At 43.8% G+C, this 15,017-nt stretch overlaps 1 protein-coding gene across 1 annotated transcript in view; it reads right to left on the bottom strand.

Moving 5' to 3' along the window:
• The window catches only part of nox5 (NADPH oxidase, EF-hand calcium binding domain 5), a 114,129-nt gene that overhangs the window by 51,287 nt on the left and 47,825 nt on the right, over window positions 1-15,017 (bottom strand). The window contains exon 3 of the mRNA XM_069910157.1: window positions 7,705-7,789. Within this exon, the coding sequence (XP_069766258.1) occupies window positions 7,705-7,789 (85 nt within the window). The remainder of the gene's footprint in view (window positions 1-7,704; window positions 7,790-15,017) is intronic.

Below are 15,017 nucleotides of genomic sequence, written 5' to 3'. Positions count from 1 at the left end.
CTCACACCAAGACACAAGAGAAACTTGTCCGTGAACTACTCTTTGCAGATGATGCCGCTTTAGTTGCCCATTCAGAGCCAGCTCTTCAGCGCTTGACGTCCTGCTTTGCGGAAACTGCCAAAATGTTTGGCCTGGAAGTCAGCCTGAAGAAAACTGAGGTCCTCCATCAGCCAGCTCCCCACCATGACTACCAGCCCCCCCACATCTCCATCGGGCACACAAAACTCAAAACGGTCAACCAGTTTACCTATCTCGGCTGCACCATTTCATCAGATGCAAGGATCGACAATGAGATAGACAACAGACTCGCCAAGGCAAATAGCGCCTTTGGAAGACTACACAAAAGAGTCTGGAAAAACAACCAACTGAAAAACCTCACAAAGATAAGCGTATACAGAGCCGTTGTCATACCCACACTCCTGTTCGGCTCCGAATCATGGGTCCTCTACCGGCACCACCTACGGCTCCTAGAACGCTTCCACCAGCGTTGTCTCCGCTCCATCCTCAACATCCATTGGAGCGCTCACACCCCTAACGTCGAGGTACTCGAGATGGCAGAGGTCGACAGCATCGAATCCACGCTGCTGAAGATCCAGCTGCGCTGGATGGGTCACGTCTCCAGAATGGAGGACCATCGCCTTCCCAAGATCGTATTATATGGCGAGCTCTCCACTGGCCACCGTGACAGAGGTGCACCAAAGAAAAGGTACAAGGACTGCCTAAAGAAATCTCTTGGTGCCTGCCACATTGACCACCGCCAGTGGGCTGATAACGCCTCAAACCGTGCATCTTGGCGCCTCACAGTTTGGCGGGCAGCAGCCTCCTTTGAAGAAGACCGCAGAGCCCACCTCACTGACAAAAGGCAAAGGAGGAAAAACCCAACACCCAACCCCAACCAACCAATTTTCCCTTGCAACCGCTGCAATCGTGTCTGCCTGTCCTGCATCGGACTGGTCAGCCACAAACGAGCCTGCAGCTGACGTGGACTTTTTACCCCCTCCATAAATCTTCGTCCGCGAAGCCAAGCCAAAGAAAGAACTCTATCCCTTTACAACAATATCTTGTTCGTTTCAATCTTAGATATCTTTACCCATAAAGTACGATTTTCTAAAGCAGGAGAGTCAAAGTGGGCACTGGTTGAAGGTAATTGCAGAACGATTACACTAGACAACATTTTTCTTCCTGAACCCTTTTGAGAATAGTACCATACTTTTTAAAAAAAGATACAACCTAGTTTTGTGATTTCCTGTCATAGTTTAAGTCTATTTCAAGCATACAAAACCATGAATTGCCACATGTCATTGAGAATTCATTCTCTGCATTTGCACTTGGACTTTTCTCCTGCTGTTCTTGGTGCAGTCAGTGACGAACATTACTGGGACATTCTTTGGCTTGGCTTCGCGGACGAAGATTTATGGAGGGGGTAAAAGTCCACGTCAGCTGCAGGCTCGTTTGTGGCTGACAAGTCCGATGCGGGACAGGCAGACACTGTTGCAGCGGCTGCAGGGGAAAATTGGTGGGTTGGGGTTGGGTGTTGGGTTTTTCCTCCTTTGCCTTTTGTCAGTGAGGTGGGCTCTGCGGTCTTCTTCAAAGGAGGTTGCTGCCCGCCAAACTGTGAGGCGCCAAGATGCACGGTTTGAGGCGATATCAGCCCACTGGCGGTGGTCAATGTGGCAGGCACCAAGAGATTTCTTTAGGCAGTCGTTGTACCTTTTCTTTGGTGCACCTCTGTCATGGTGGCCAGTGGAGAGCTCGCCATATAACACGATCTTGGGAAGGCGATGGTCCTCCATTCTGGAGACGTGACCTACCCAGCGCAGTTGGATCTTCAACAGTGTGGATTCGATGCTGTCGGCCTCTGCCATCTCGAGTACTTCGACGTTAGGGACTGGGACATTACGACCATAGAAAAGAGGCATCAGGGCAACTGGAATCCATCAATGCTGGTCATCTATTGTTGGACACCAACTTATGAGGCATCAGATGCTGAGTACAAATGAAAGTTAGCAGCAAGACATTTTTAGGTCAATTGAACTAATGCAATGTGTCAACATCATTACAAGCTAAATTCAATAAAAGCTCATGTTTCTCCAACTTCCTACATTAGGCAGCAAATCTGAAATTATATTGGTGTTCAGCTTGAAGTCATCCATCATAATCCTCAATTTTTTTTCAGGAAGCAAATCTTTTGAAAAAAATGTTGTCCAGTTTGGGAGATGGAAAAAATGTTTTCAGACAGTGGGTGTTAGTTGCCTGGAACTCACAAATTTATGATTGCATTGGATGTAATAAATCTAAATAGCCTTCCTGCTGTGTTTACAACCACAGAGTCCATCTTCACAAGTTTCATTCCAGCACCTGGTCAATGAGAGTATGTTCCAACATGCAAAACTGCTGCCACATATTCTTGGAGACCAACATAAAAAAGATGGGGCAGCACGGTTGGAGTAGCAGTTAGCACAACACCTTTACAATATCAGTGATCGGACTGGGGTCCGAATCCTGCACTAATGTAAGGTGTTTGTATGTTCTCCCCGTGTTTGCGTGCATTTACCCTGAGGGCTCCGGTTTCCTCCCACCATTCAAAATGTTCCAGGTATGCAGGTTAATTGGGAGTAAACTGGGTGGCACAGACTTGTGAGCCAAAATGGCCTGTTACCGTGCCTAAATTTAAATATAAAATATAAAATTTAAATTTATGGAGACAAGAGACTGCAGATTATGTGATCTGAATGTTTTTTAAAAATAAACTACCAGAGGAAAAACAAAATTGTGGAGAAACTCTGAAGATCAAAGTGTACTTTATAGAATAAAGATACATAAACAATGTTTCTGGCTTGAGCCTTCATCAAGATATGAAGGGCTCAAGCCAGAAACATTGGTTATGTATCTTTATTCTATAAAGTACACTTTGATCTGCAGAGTTTCTCCATATTTGTGTTTTTACTCCAATCATGGTGCCTGCAGACTTTTGTGTTTTACTCTAAACAACTGGAGGAACCCAGTGGGTCAGGCAGCATCTGTGCAGGCAGGGTTACAGTTGATGTTTTGGGTCGACCCAGCATTCTGAATTTCAACCTTGATGGGTAGGTGGCTGTGATGTCATGAGTTTGTATGGGCGAGCAGCCAGGGCTTTGGGAGCTCCAAAAGGCAGGTGGCCAAGGCGAGGGACTACGGCCAGGCCATCTGAAGCTCTGGTGGGCAGGTGGCTGGGGTAAGTGTCCAATATGGGGCATCGAGAGCTCCGATGGGCAAGTAGCTGCCGCAAGTTTCTGCTATCGGGGCATTGGGAGCTCCGGTGAGTAGGTAGCCATGGTGAGAGTCTACTGTCAGGGCATCAGGAGATCTGGTGGGCAGGTGGCTGGTGCGAAGCTCCGCTGCTGAGCATTGGGAGCTCTGGTGGGCAGGTGGTCAGGGCAAATATCTGCTGTCAGGCATCCGGAGCTCCGGTGGCCGGGGTGAGGGTCAGCTGTCGAGGCATAGGGAGCTCTGGTGGCTAGGGCGAGGATCTGCTGTCAAAAATCAGGATCTTGGATTGGCGAACAGGGTAAAATATTGGGGGTGGGGGGGGGTCAACCTTTACAAGGGTCATACAGAAACAATCGATTTTTGAGCCAAAAATGGGGGAGGGTATCAACGATTACATGAGTAAATGCAGTACTTATTCACACACTGAGAAGCAAAGAAAAAAAACAGCAAATTATTTGTAATCTGTGTGACAGATTACAGATTAGAGAGGTTTGGGAGGAATTGCTAGAGCAGCTTGAACGGACACATTTTAAAACACAGAATCTTTGCAGGACTTTTGCAGAATGCTTTTTGAAGAAATCAACTTTGTTTGCCTGGGAGAGCATGTGATCTTTGCAGGCAGGAGGAGAACAGTTTTGCTCTCAGAGAGGGAGGGAGTGAAACAGAGTGGAGAGAGACAGAAATCCATTCCAGAGAGACAAGCTGGCAAACTTTGGAAGGCTGCCTGGTCAAAGGAGAAGGCTGGCAGTCTGAAAGGTGCCCTGAAAGAAAGAGGATCATCTGGAAAACCTTGAAGGGGGTAAGTTTCGTCAGCAAGACTGATTGAAAGGAATCAGTTGTGGATGTCCTGGAAAAGGAATCTCTCTCCGAAAACCAACAAAAACCCTCCTGTGTGGTAATCATTTGCCTGTTAAGCACCAAAGACTGGTGAACTTACCCTAAACTGATCAAAAAAATTTTTTTATGATATATTTTTATTCTGTAATATTATTGTTTAATATCTCTGTATTAATTCATTACTTACTATGTATTTTTTATATCTCTTTGAACTGTATGTGTTTATAAATTATAATAATAATAAAAAGATTGAAAAAGAAAGACTGGTGAACTTTGTTCATGCTAACTTCTTTGCACAGTACAAGAATTGCCCTCAACCAGTGAGATTGGACTGTGATCCAAATAACTTTTCTAATCTTAAATATATATTACACACACCTGCGCTTATTAAGTAGTTAGGTAGGTTAAGTAATGTTAAAGTTTAATTCTGTTTTCTTGTTCAATTATAATTAAAAACCTCTTTTGTTTAAATATCCCTGCGTGTGGTGCATATCTATTGCTGCTGGGTTTTGGGGTCCTCTGGACTCAGTAACATCTGATATAAAAGCAGAACTTGCAGGCAAACAGCACCTGGAAAAGTCAAACACCTTTTAAGTTGAAGAGATCAAAAGGAACATCAGTGGTAGAGCAGCAAATAACCAATATGTGCTAAGGAAAGGGATTCAGATTTATTGTCAGAGTACATACGTGACATCCCATACAGCCCTGAGATTCTTTTCCCTATAGGCAAGGCAAAATTACCACTTACCAGTAGTGCAGAAATAACTGTACACAATGTACACATGCAAACAAATAAAGAAATGTAACAACGCTAATTGTGAATGCGATTCTGAAATCCACACTATTCTTCACCTTATCCTCTTAATGGGCTTCTACTCTTGCTGTTGATGAGGCATTGATTGAAAACTGTTTCACCACTCCAGCTCAGAGTTTACGCTCTCCACTCTAGCAGAGATTTCAGCTAACCTTACCTAGTTTGGTAGATGTGTGACACATGACCCATGGCAATTTGATGCAAGGTGGCATTGGAGTAATTGAGTAGAGGCGTAGTTCTTCTTGCAACGTTGTTCACCCCTCATCTATTGTAGCCGCTGTTCTTTTGGGGAAAGAATGCACCCAAGAATTTTCCTGAGCATCAATCAGTTGACCATTCCTGGTGGTCAGTAAGCACTGGCTGGCTGGACCATTGAAAGGTATTACAGCCAGCACTTGAGTTCATATGAAATAGCCAGCAAGATATCAGTTTCAGTGCCAATTAGGGATGGGTAAAAGAAGCTGGTCCTGCCAGTCATGCCCAGAGCCTGAGAAACAAAAGGATTTGACGAGAGTTCTAAGCCCTTTAATTAAACACTGTTTGTACCACAGTTGCATCTTTATTCATCTGCTATCAGAAACACCTGGTTGTGAGCTTTAAGTGCATCTATTCATCTCTTCTTTGAACAAAAATCTTACTTTGCATGCAGTGATGAGTGATTAAAATTGGTTATCAATAGTATTGAGATGTCAGAACCACCAAACAGGATGTAACAATTTCATTCCTCTCATCTTATCAGTTTAATTAAAATCCTAAATGAACACTCTCAATCTGCCAACCTTATGTAGTTGGTTTAGAATCTATAACAAAATTAGCAAGGAGCATGAATCTAAATAGAGATTTAACTTGAACTAATGCTTATTGGTGGGGGTGTCATGCGGATAATTGTGCAGAGGCATGGGATTTCTTGTGACGATATTCCCTTCTTTCCTCCTGTAGTTTTTCGGAAGGCCCGGGAAAGCTCCTGCACAGTTGTCCTCTCCTTAGAATTCAGTGTGGTCAGCGTGTATTGGCAGGTTCTCTCTTGCGCAAGTTATCAAAGGCCCGACCTCAGAGTCACTGAAAGCTGAAATTGGGACTCAAAGACAGCCAATGGTTATAGTGAGCAGGCAGTGCAATAGAGTGGAGGCCAAGATTGGATCAGCCATGACCTTATTGGATAGGGAGTAGTCTCTGCTAAATTATTGAATTGACACTGTTAATTGAAAAAGAATTGGTTAAAGTTAACCCTTCATTTAAAGGTGTGTGTCTGAGCCCTGCCATTTCTTATGAACTTGTGACTCATGAGTTAGTTGAGCATTCGGAGAACAGACATGAATGTAGAGCTCCCTAACCGGATTTATTTCCCAGACATAAACGAGGCGCAAAACAAATGATCTGCAGGAAAATAAACCGAGAAGGTCCCAGAAAACAGACCACAAACCAACTGCTTTATTTCAACTGTCACATTTTCCAAGCAAAGGCTATTGTCTTAGGGATATGCCGTCAAAAGATGATAAATGTTAACCAAAAAAATCTATTGATGTAAATCCTTTAACCCAGAGGTGGCCAACCTTTAATTTTTAATTTAGACATCCAATACGGTAACAGGCCATTTCAGCCCACGATTCCGTGCTGCACATTTAATCCACACAGACTCATGGGTTGAAATGGCCTGTTACTGTGCTGGATGTCTAAATTAAAAAGTTGGCCACCTCTTTAACCAAACCAGCAGCTTCCAGGGAAATCCTACAGTTTTATAACCTTGTGATTTACAGGGATACTTCCTTCATGATTGATGTGTTTTAAAGCCCTTGATTTGTCCCTTATTTTGTCATTTGGATCAATTTCATATCCAGGAGATATGGATTTAATTTTCATTGCTTATTCCTGTGTAGAAATAATAAAGTCTTTTCTGTACAGTGCTGTTAAACAATTTCAAAAATAAAACTAACATGAACTCTTGTGAAGGGTCGAGGGCTTAGTGGAAGGACAAAACTAACTGGTAAAATAATCAATACATCCAGACAATGTTAGGTGTGACCAGAAAATCTATCAGCTTCCTTGCACATGACAAGTTCCAGCAAATACCAAACTGATAAAAAGCAAATAATCAGTTTTAGAGATGTGAGTCAAGGGATAAATATTGGGCAAAGACATCAATGACTCCTCCCCTGGAATTCTTCATGATACTGTCCTCAGTTTACTAACATTTATGAAATAAGCTGCAGGGTAGCACCCCTCAACAGCATTTTAATATGTCCGCCTAGATCTTGTGCTCAAACACTGGAGCAGAACTTCAAGATATCAATTTAAAATTAAAATCATCCATAGCCAATCCAAGCCCAAGAACTTATGATAGCAGAATCGAATGGAATCCAGCACCAAGATAGTGCCCGGGTATCATGAAGCCCTGTCCCATGTTTGACCTATGGAATAGTCTGCCTATGGATAGTTCTCAGGAATGGAACTCTTACTAATCATGCGGACTGCCTGTATTGGTAATCTGTTGTGTGAGCTACGTGTTGGGTTTCAGCCAGAGTAGGAACAGAGGACAATGTAATTTACCCAAAGTACCTCAAATCAAGCAGGGGAAATTGCCCAGTGTTCTCACTCCCAGTTACCTCCTGGTTGCAACTCAAGGAAACCTTCCCCAAGCTGATGCCAAGATCGGAAACATGATTCACAGCAGTCAGTGCATTCGGGAAAAGAAATAGGACAATTTTCTCTTAAATCCTCAGCACAGTTTGAGTGTAGAAACAGTTACTTTCTTCAATAAAATTTGAATTTCCCCAGGGTTTCCGTTAAGTGTAGTTAGTTGTTACCTGAGACTCTGTTTCCTCTTGTAGACTTGGACTCTTTCCCTGGATTTGGGTGGCCCCAGTTGCGACTTGCTCAGATGCAGTCTTCCTGATTTAATGTCAGAGCACAGGTTCATTATGGTTTCATTCCCAACAGACCTGTTAATCTGGATTGAATTATTAATTTAAAATAACAAACATTAAAGCCTTTTTCAATTACTTCTACAGACATTAAATTACAAATTGCATTTTCTAAATGACTAATATGAAAGATGAGATTTCTTTAGACAACTTGAAAACAACACACTACCCTAAGGAGAAGACAACCCATGTTCTGTGTCCTTGAAAATCGTAAGGTGGAAGAGTTTACAAAATGAATTTCAGAGCAAGAGGTTAATTTTGGTGGGATCGTGCAAGGACGATAAAGATAAATGACCTAATCTCACCCCCTGAAAGAGGACAAAGAGGATCTCCAATCTATTTTTTCATGTTCTATTCATCAGAGAGGTGAGGAACCACAAGGGCAGAATTAGGGGAGTGGAAACATGACCAAGATGAAATGATTGAAGACAGATTTTGAATCTGGGGTTATTTCAACTCAACTGAATTTCAGAAGCAAATGACATGTATTAGAATAACATAAAAATCTGAAAATGGTAGTGAATACCTAATTCAGGACCATTCCCTTGAACTGAGGTTGAGGACAAGTGAAAACACAGATGCTGGCGGAACTCTAGGTCTCGCAGCGTCAATATGTGGCAAAGATGTTTCAGGCATGAGCCCTTCCTCAAAGTATGAGAAAAAATAGAATAAAAGAAATGGGAGGGGGAGGATTACAGCCCAACAGACAAAAGGTGATATTATGGTTATGGAGGAAATGGGAGGGGGAGGATTACAGCCCAACAGACAAAAGGTGATATATGGTTATGGAGGAAATGGGAGGGGGAGGATTACAGCCCAACAGACAAAAGGTGATATATGGTTATGGAGGAAATGGGAGGGGGAGGATTACAGCCCAACAGACAAAAGGTGATATATGGTTATGGAGGAAATGGGAGGGGGAGGATTACAGCCCAACAGACAAAAGGTGATATTATGGTTATGGAGGAAATGGGAGGGGGAGGATTACAGCCCAACAGACAAAAGGTGATATATGGTTATGGAGGAAATGGGAGGGGGAGGATTACAGCCCAACAGACAAAAGGTGATATATGGTTATGGAGGAAATGGGAGGGGGAGGATTACAGCCCAACAGACAAAAGGTGATATATGGTTATGGAGGAAATGGGAGGGGGAGGATTACAGCCCAACAGACAAAAGGTGATATATGGTTATGGAGGAAATGGGAGGGGGAGGATTACAGCCCAACAGACAAAAGGTGATATATGGTTATGGAGGAAATGGGAGGGGGAGGATTACAGCCCAACAGACAAAAGGTGATATATGGTTATGGAGGAAATGGGAGGGGGAGGATTACAGCCCAACAGACAAAAGGTGATATATGGTTATGGAGGAAATGGGAGGGGGAGGATTACAGCCCAACAGACAAAAGGTGATATATGGTTATGGAGGAAATGGGAGGGGGAGGATTACAGCCCAACAGACAAAAGGTGATATATGGTTATGGAGGAAATGGGAGGGGAAGGATTACAGCCCAACAGACAAAAGGTGATATATGGTTATGGAGGAAATGGGAGGGGGAGGATTACAGCCCAACAGACAAAAGGTGATATATGGTTATGGAGGAAATGGGAGGGGGAGGATTACAGCCCAACAGACAAAAGGTGATATATGGTTATGGAGGAAATGGGAGGGGGAGGATTACAGCCCAACAGACAAAAGGTGATATATGGTTATGGAGGAAATGGGAGGGGGAGGATTACAGCCCAACAGACAAAAGGTGATATTATGGTTATGGAGGAAATGGGAGGGGGAGGATTACAGCCCAACAGACAAAAGGTGATATATGGTTATGGAGGAAATGGGAGGGGGAGGATTACAGCCCAACAGACAAAAGGTGATATATGGTTATGGAGGAAATGGGAGGGGGAGGATTACAGCCCAACAGACAAAAGGTGATATATGGTTATGGAGGAAATGGGAGGGGGAGGATTACAGCCCAACAGACAAAAGGTGATATTATGGTTATGGAGGAAATGGGAGGGGGAGGATTACAGCCCAACAGACAAAAGGTGATATTATGGTTATGGAGGAAATGGGAGGGGGAGGATTACAGCCCAACAGACAAAAGGTGATATTATGGTTATGGAGGAAATGGGAGGGGGAGGATTACAGCCCAACAGACAAAAGGTGATATATGGTTATGGAGGAAATGGGAGGGGGAGGATTACAGCCCAACAGACAAAAGGTGATATATGGTTATGGAGGAAATGGGAGGGGGAGGATTACAGCCCAACAGACAAAAGGTGATATATGGTTATGGAGGAAATGGGAGGGGGAGGATTACAGCCCAACAGACAAAAGGTGATATATGGTTATGGAGGAAATGGGAGGGGGAGGATTACAGCCCAACAGACAAAAGGTGATATTATGGTTATGGAGGAAATGGGAGGGGGAGGATTACAGCCCAACAGACAAAAGGTGATATATGGTTATGGAGGAAATGGGAGGGGGAGGATTACAGCCCAACAGACAAAAGGTGATATATGGTTATGGAGGAAATGGGAGGGGGAGGATTACAGCCCAACAGACAAAAGGTGATATTATGGTTATGGAGGAAATGGGAGGGGGAGGATTACAGCCCAACAGACAAAAGGTGATATATGGTTATGGAGGAAATGGGAGGGGGAGGATTACAGCCCAACAGACAAAAGGTGATATATGGTTATGGAGGAAATGGGAGGGGGAGGATTACAGCCCAACAGACAAAAGGTGATATTATGGTTATGGAGGAAATGGGAGGGGGAGGATTACAGCCCAACAGACAAAAGGTGATATATGGTTATGGAGGAAATGGGAGGGGGAGGATTACAGCCCAACAGACAAAAGGTGATATATGGTTATGGAGGAAATGGGAGGGGGAGGATTACAGCCCAACAGACAAAAGGTGATATATGGTTATGGAGGAAATGGGAGGGGGAGGATTACAGCCCAACAGACAAAAGGTGATATATGGTTATGGAGGAAATGGGAGGGGGAGGATTACAGCCCAACAGACAAAAGGTGATATATGGTTATGGAGGAAATGGGAGGGGGAGGATTACAGCCCAACAGACAAAAGGTGATATATGGTTATGGAGGAAATGGGAGGGGGAGGATTACAGCCCAACAGACAAAAGGTGATATATGGTTATGGAGGAAATGGGAGGGGGAGGATTACAGCCCAACAGACAAAAGGTGATATATGGTTATGGAGGAAATGGGAGGGGAAGGATTACAGCCCAACAGACAAAAGGTGATATATGGTTATGGAGGAAATGGGAGGGGGAGGATTACAGCCCAACAGACAAAAGGTGATATATGGTTATGGAGGAAATGGGAGGGGGAGGATTACAGCCCAACAGACAAAAGGTGATATTATGGTTATGGAGGAAATGGGAGGGGGAGGATTACAGCCCAACAGACAAAAGGTGATATTATGGTTATGGAGGAAATGGGAGGGGGAGGATTACAGCCCAACAGACAAAAGGTGATATATGGTTATGGAGGAAATGGGAGGGGGAGGATTACAGCCCAACAGACAAAAGGTGATATATGGTTATGGAGGAAATGGGAGGGGGAGGATTACAGCCCAACAGACAAAAGGTGATATATGGTTATGGAGGAAATGGGAGGGGGAGGATTACAGCCCAACAGACAAAAGGTGATATATGGTTATGGAGGAAATGGGAGGGGGAGGATTACAGCCCAACAGACAAAAGGTGATATTATGGTTATGGAGGAAATGGGAGGGGGAGGATTACAGCCCAACAGACAAAAGGTGATATATGGTTATGGAGGAAATGGGAGGGGGAGGATTACAGCCCAACAGACAAAAGGTGATATATGGTTATGGAGGAAATGGGAGGGGGAGGATTACAGCCCAACAGACAAAAGGTGATATTATGGTTATGGAGGAAATGGGAGGGGGAGGATTACAGCCCAACAGACAAAAGGTGATATATGGTTATGGAGGAAATGGGAGGGGGAGGATTACAGCCCAACAGACAAAAGGTGATATATGGTTATGGAGGAAATGGGAGGGGGAGGATTACAGCCCAACAGACAAAAGGTGATATTATGGTTATGGAGGAAATGGGAGGGGGAGGATTACAGCCCAACAGACAAAAGGTGATATATGGTTATGGAGGAAATGGGAGGGGGAGGATTACAGCCCAACAGACAAAAGGTGATATATGGTTATGGAGGAAATGGGAGGGGGAGGATTACAGCCCAACAGACAAAAGGTGATATATGGTTATGGAGGAAATGGGAGGGGGAGGATTACAGCCCAACAGACAAAAGGTGATATATGGTTATGGAGGAAATGGGAGGGGGAGGATTACAGCCCAACAGACAAAAGGTGATATATGGTTATGGAGGAAATGGGAGGGGGAGGATTACAGCCCAACAGACAAAAGGTGATATATGGTTATGGAGGAAATGGGAGGGGGAGGATTACAGCCCAACAGACAAAAGGTGATATATGGTTATGGAGGAAATGGGAGGGGAAGGATTACAGCCCAACAGACAAAAGGTGATATATGGTTATGGAGGAAATGGGAGGGGGAGGATTACAGCCCAACAGACAAAAGGTGATATATGGTTATGGAGGAAATGGGAGGGGGAGGATTACAGCCCAACAGACAAAAGGTGATATATGGTTATGGAGGAAATGGGAGGGGGAGGATTACAGCCCAACAGACAAAAGGTGATATATGGTTATGGAGGAAATGGGAGGGGGAGGATTACAGCCCAACAGACAAAAGGTGATATATGGTTATGGAGGAAATGGGAGGGGGAGGATTACAGCCCAACAGACAAAAGGTGATATATGGTTATGGAGGAAATGGGAGGGGGAGGATTACAGCCCAACAGACAAAAGGTGATATATGGTTATGGAGGAAATGGGAGGGGAAGGATTACAGCCCAACAGACAAAAGGTGATATATGGTTATGGAGGAAATGGGAGGGGGAGGATTACAGCCCAACAGACAAAAGGTGATATTATGGTTATGGAGGAAATGGGAGGGGGAGGATTACAGCCCAACAGACAAAAGGTGATATATGGTTATGGAGGAAATGGGAGGGGGAGGATTACAGCCCAACAGACAAAAGGTGATATATGGTTATGGAGGAAATGGGAGGGGGAGGATTACAGCCCAACAGACAAAAGGTGATATATGGTTATGGAGGAAATGGGAGGGGGAGGATTACAGCCCAACAGACAAAAGGTGATATATGGTTATGGAGGAAATGGGAGGGGGAGGATTACAGCCCAACAGACAAAAGGTGATATATGGTTATGGAGGAAATGGGAGGGGGAGGATTACAGCCCAACAGACAAAAGGTGATATATGGTTATGGAGGAAATGGGAGGGGGAGGATTACAGCCCAACAGACAAAAGGTGATATATGGTTATGGAGGAAATGGGAGGGGAAGGATTACAGCCCAACAGACAAAAGGTGATATATGGTTATGGAGGAAATGGGAGGGGGAGGATTACAGCCCAACAGACAAAAGGTGATATATGGTTATGGAGGAAATGGGAGGGGGAGGATTACAGCCCAACAGACAAAAGGTGATATATGGTTATGGAGGAAATGGGAGGGGGAGGATTACAGCCCAACAGACAAAAGGTGATATATGGTTATGGAGGAAGGCCAGGAGAAAGGAAAGATGGGAATTTCCTCCCAACGATTGGCTTGGGGTTTCATTTGTTATTTCATCCTGGAGATTGCACAAGTTCCTGGCTGAGTCTCTGTACCCTGATACATGGACATCGCATATCAGAATGTGACATGACACGAGTCCATTGGTTTATTTCTGTTGGTCATTTATCTGTAAAGCATTTCAGGCAAATGTATAATTGTACATACTCGATCTATAGAGTCATTCTTCTTAAAAAGACATTCAGCCTTTTGTTTCTGTACTATGTCTTTTAAGGAGTAATTCAATTAGTTCCACCAGCCTCCAGCTCTTTTGTCATAGACCGCCAAACCTAAGCAATTCTCATTTGAAAGTAGCGACTCAAATCTGCTTCTACCAACTGCTGGTCAGACAGTAACAACTTCTCAGAAAAATAAAATTACTCCATCCCACTTTTAGATCTGTTGTTAATTATGTTTAACCTGTCTTCAGATTACTGATCATCCTACCAGTGTAAACTGTTTTACCATTCCAATTCCACACTGATATGTCTATCCATGGCCTAATGCACTGCCAAACCGAAGCCAGAGAAGTACCACCAAGTATTCTGTTGGGGCACTCTCCAACTAGATAGCATCATCATCGACCTCTCTGGTTTTCGTTAGGCCCCTCCTGCCTCTTTCTTTCTTTCCCTTCTCCCCCCCCACTTTCCTTTCCTTCTGGCTGCCCACCTCCTTCCCTCTCCATTCAGAGCTAACTCCCCATGTCACCGTTTTTTTTCCCCCCCCTCTTCTGCCTTCCCACAAATATCCACCTATGACCTCTTGCCTGTTGGCCTCTGCTCCTCTCCCCTCCCTCCTGCCACCTTTCTATTTAGGTGCCTGTCTGCTTTTTGCTCATACCTTGATGAAGGGCTCAGGCCTGAACAGTTAGTTATGACCTGCTGAGCTTCTCCAGCACTTTTGTGCATTAAACTGCAATCACAGTATCTGTAGACTTTCTTGTTTAATTCTAAATAGTTTACTCCCTGAGTGGACTATCATAATCTTCAAGGACATATAGGATGTATGTAGTTCTCTACTTTAGGCCTGGTGGTTAAAAAAAAACCCTTACGCGGTGGAATCAAAAGGTACCTGCCCACCAAGAATTTCAAATGTTAATGTACAGGTCAGTACCAGAAAGAGAGGAACACTTACCCTATCTTTGTCAATTGGTACTCAAAACTTTCTCAATCAACTGTTTTCAAGTTCTTTTCACTTAAGATTCATTAAGAGAAAATATGTAATTATTGTTTAAAACTAAAGTCTATTAAAGTTCTGTAACCTCTGTTGACACCAGATATACATACAGAGAAAAAGTCATGAAATTATCAAGCCAAAGCTATTAGCAATGCAGAAACCATTCATATCTGTACTAAGCAGAAAAGCACTAAGCTGCCTTATCTCACACAGTTTTATATGGTTTTTTTTTAAAAGAGAAAATGGGGGTTTTGGCCCAGAATATCAATTTCAAAGTGAACCTGACCACT

Source organism: Narcine bancroftii, chromosome 14 (assembly GCF_036971445.1).
Source record: "Narcine bancroftii isolate sNarBan1 chromosome 14, sNarBan1.hap1, whole genome shotgun sequence".
Lineage (NCBI taxonomy): Eukaryota > Metazoa > Chordata > Chondrichthyes > Torpediniformes > Narcinidae > Narcine > Narcine bancroftii.
This window is presented reverse-complemented; position numbering and strand designations above follow the sequence as displayed.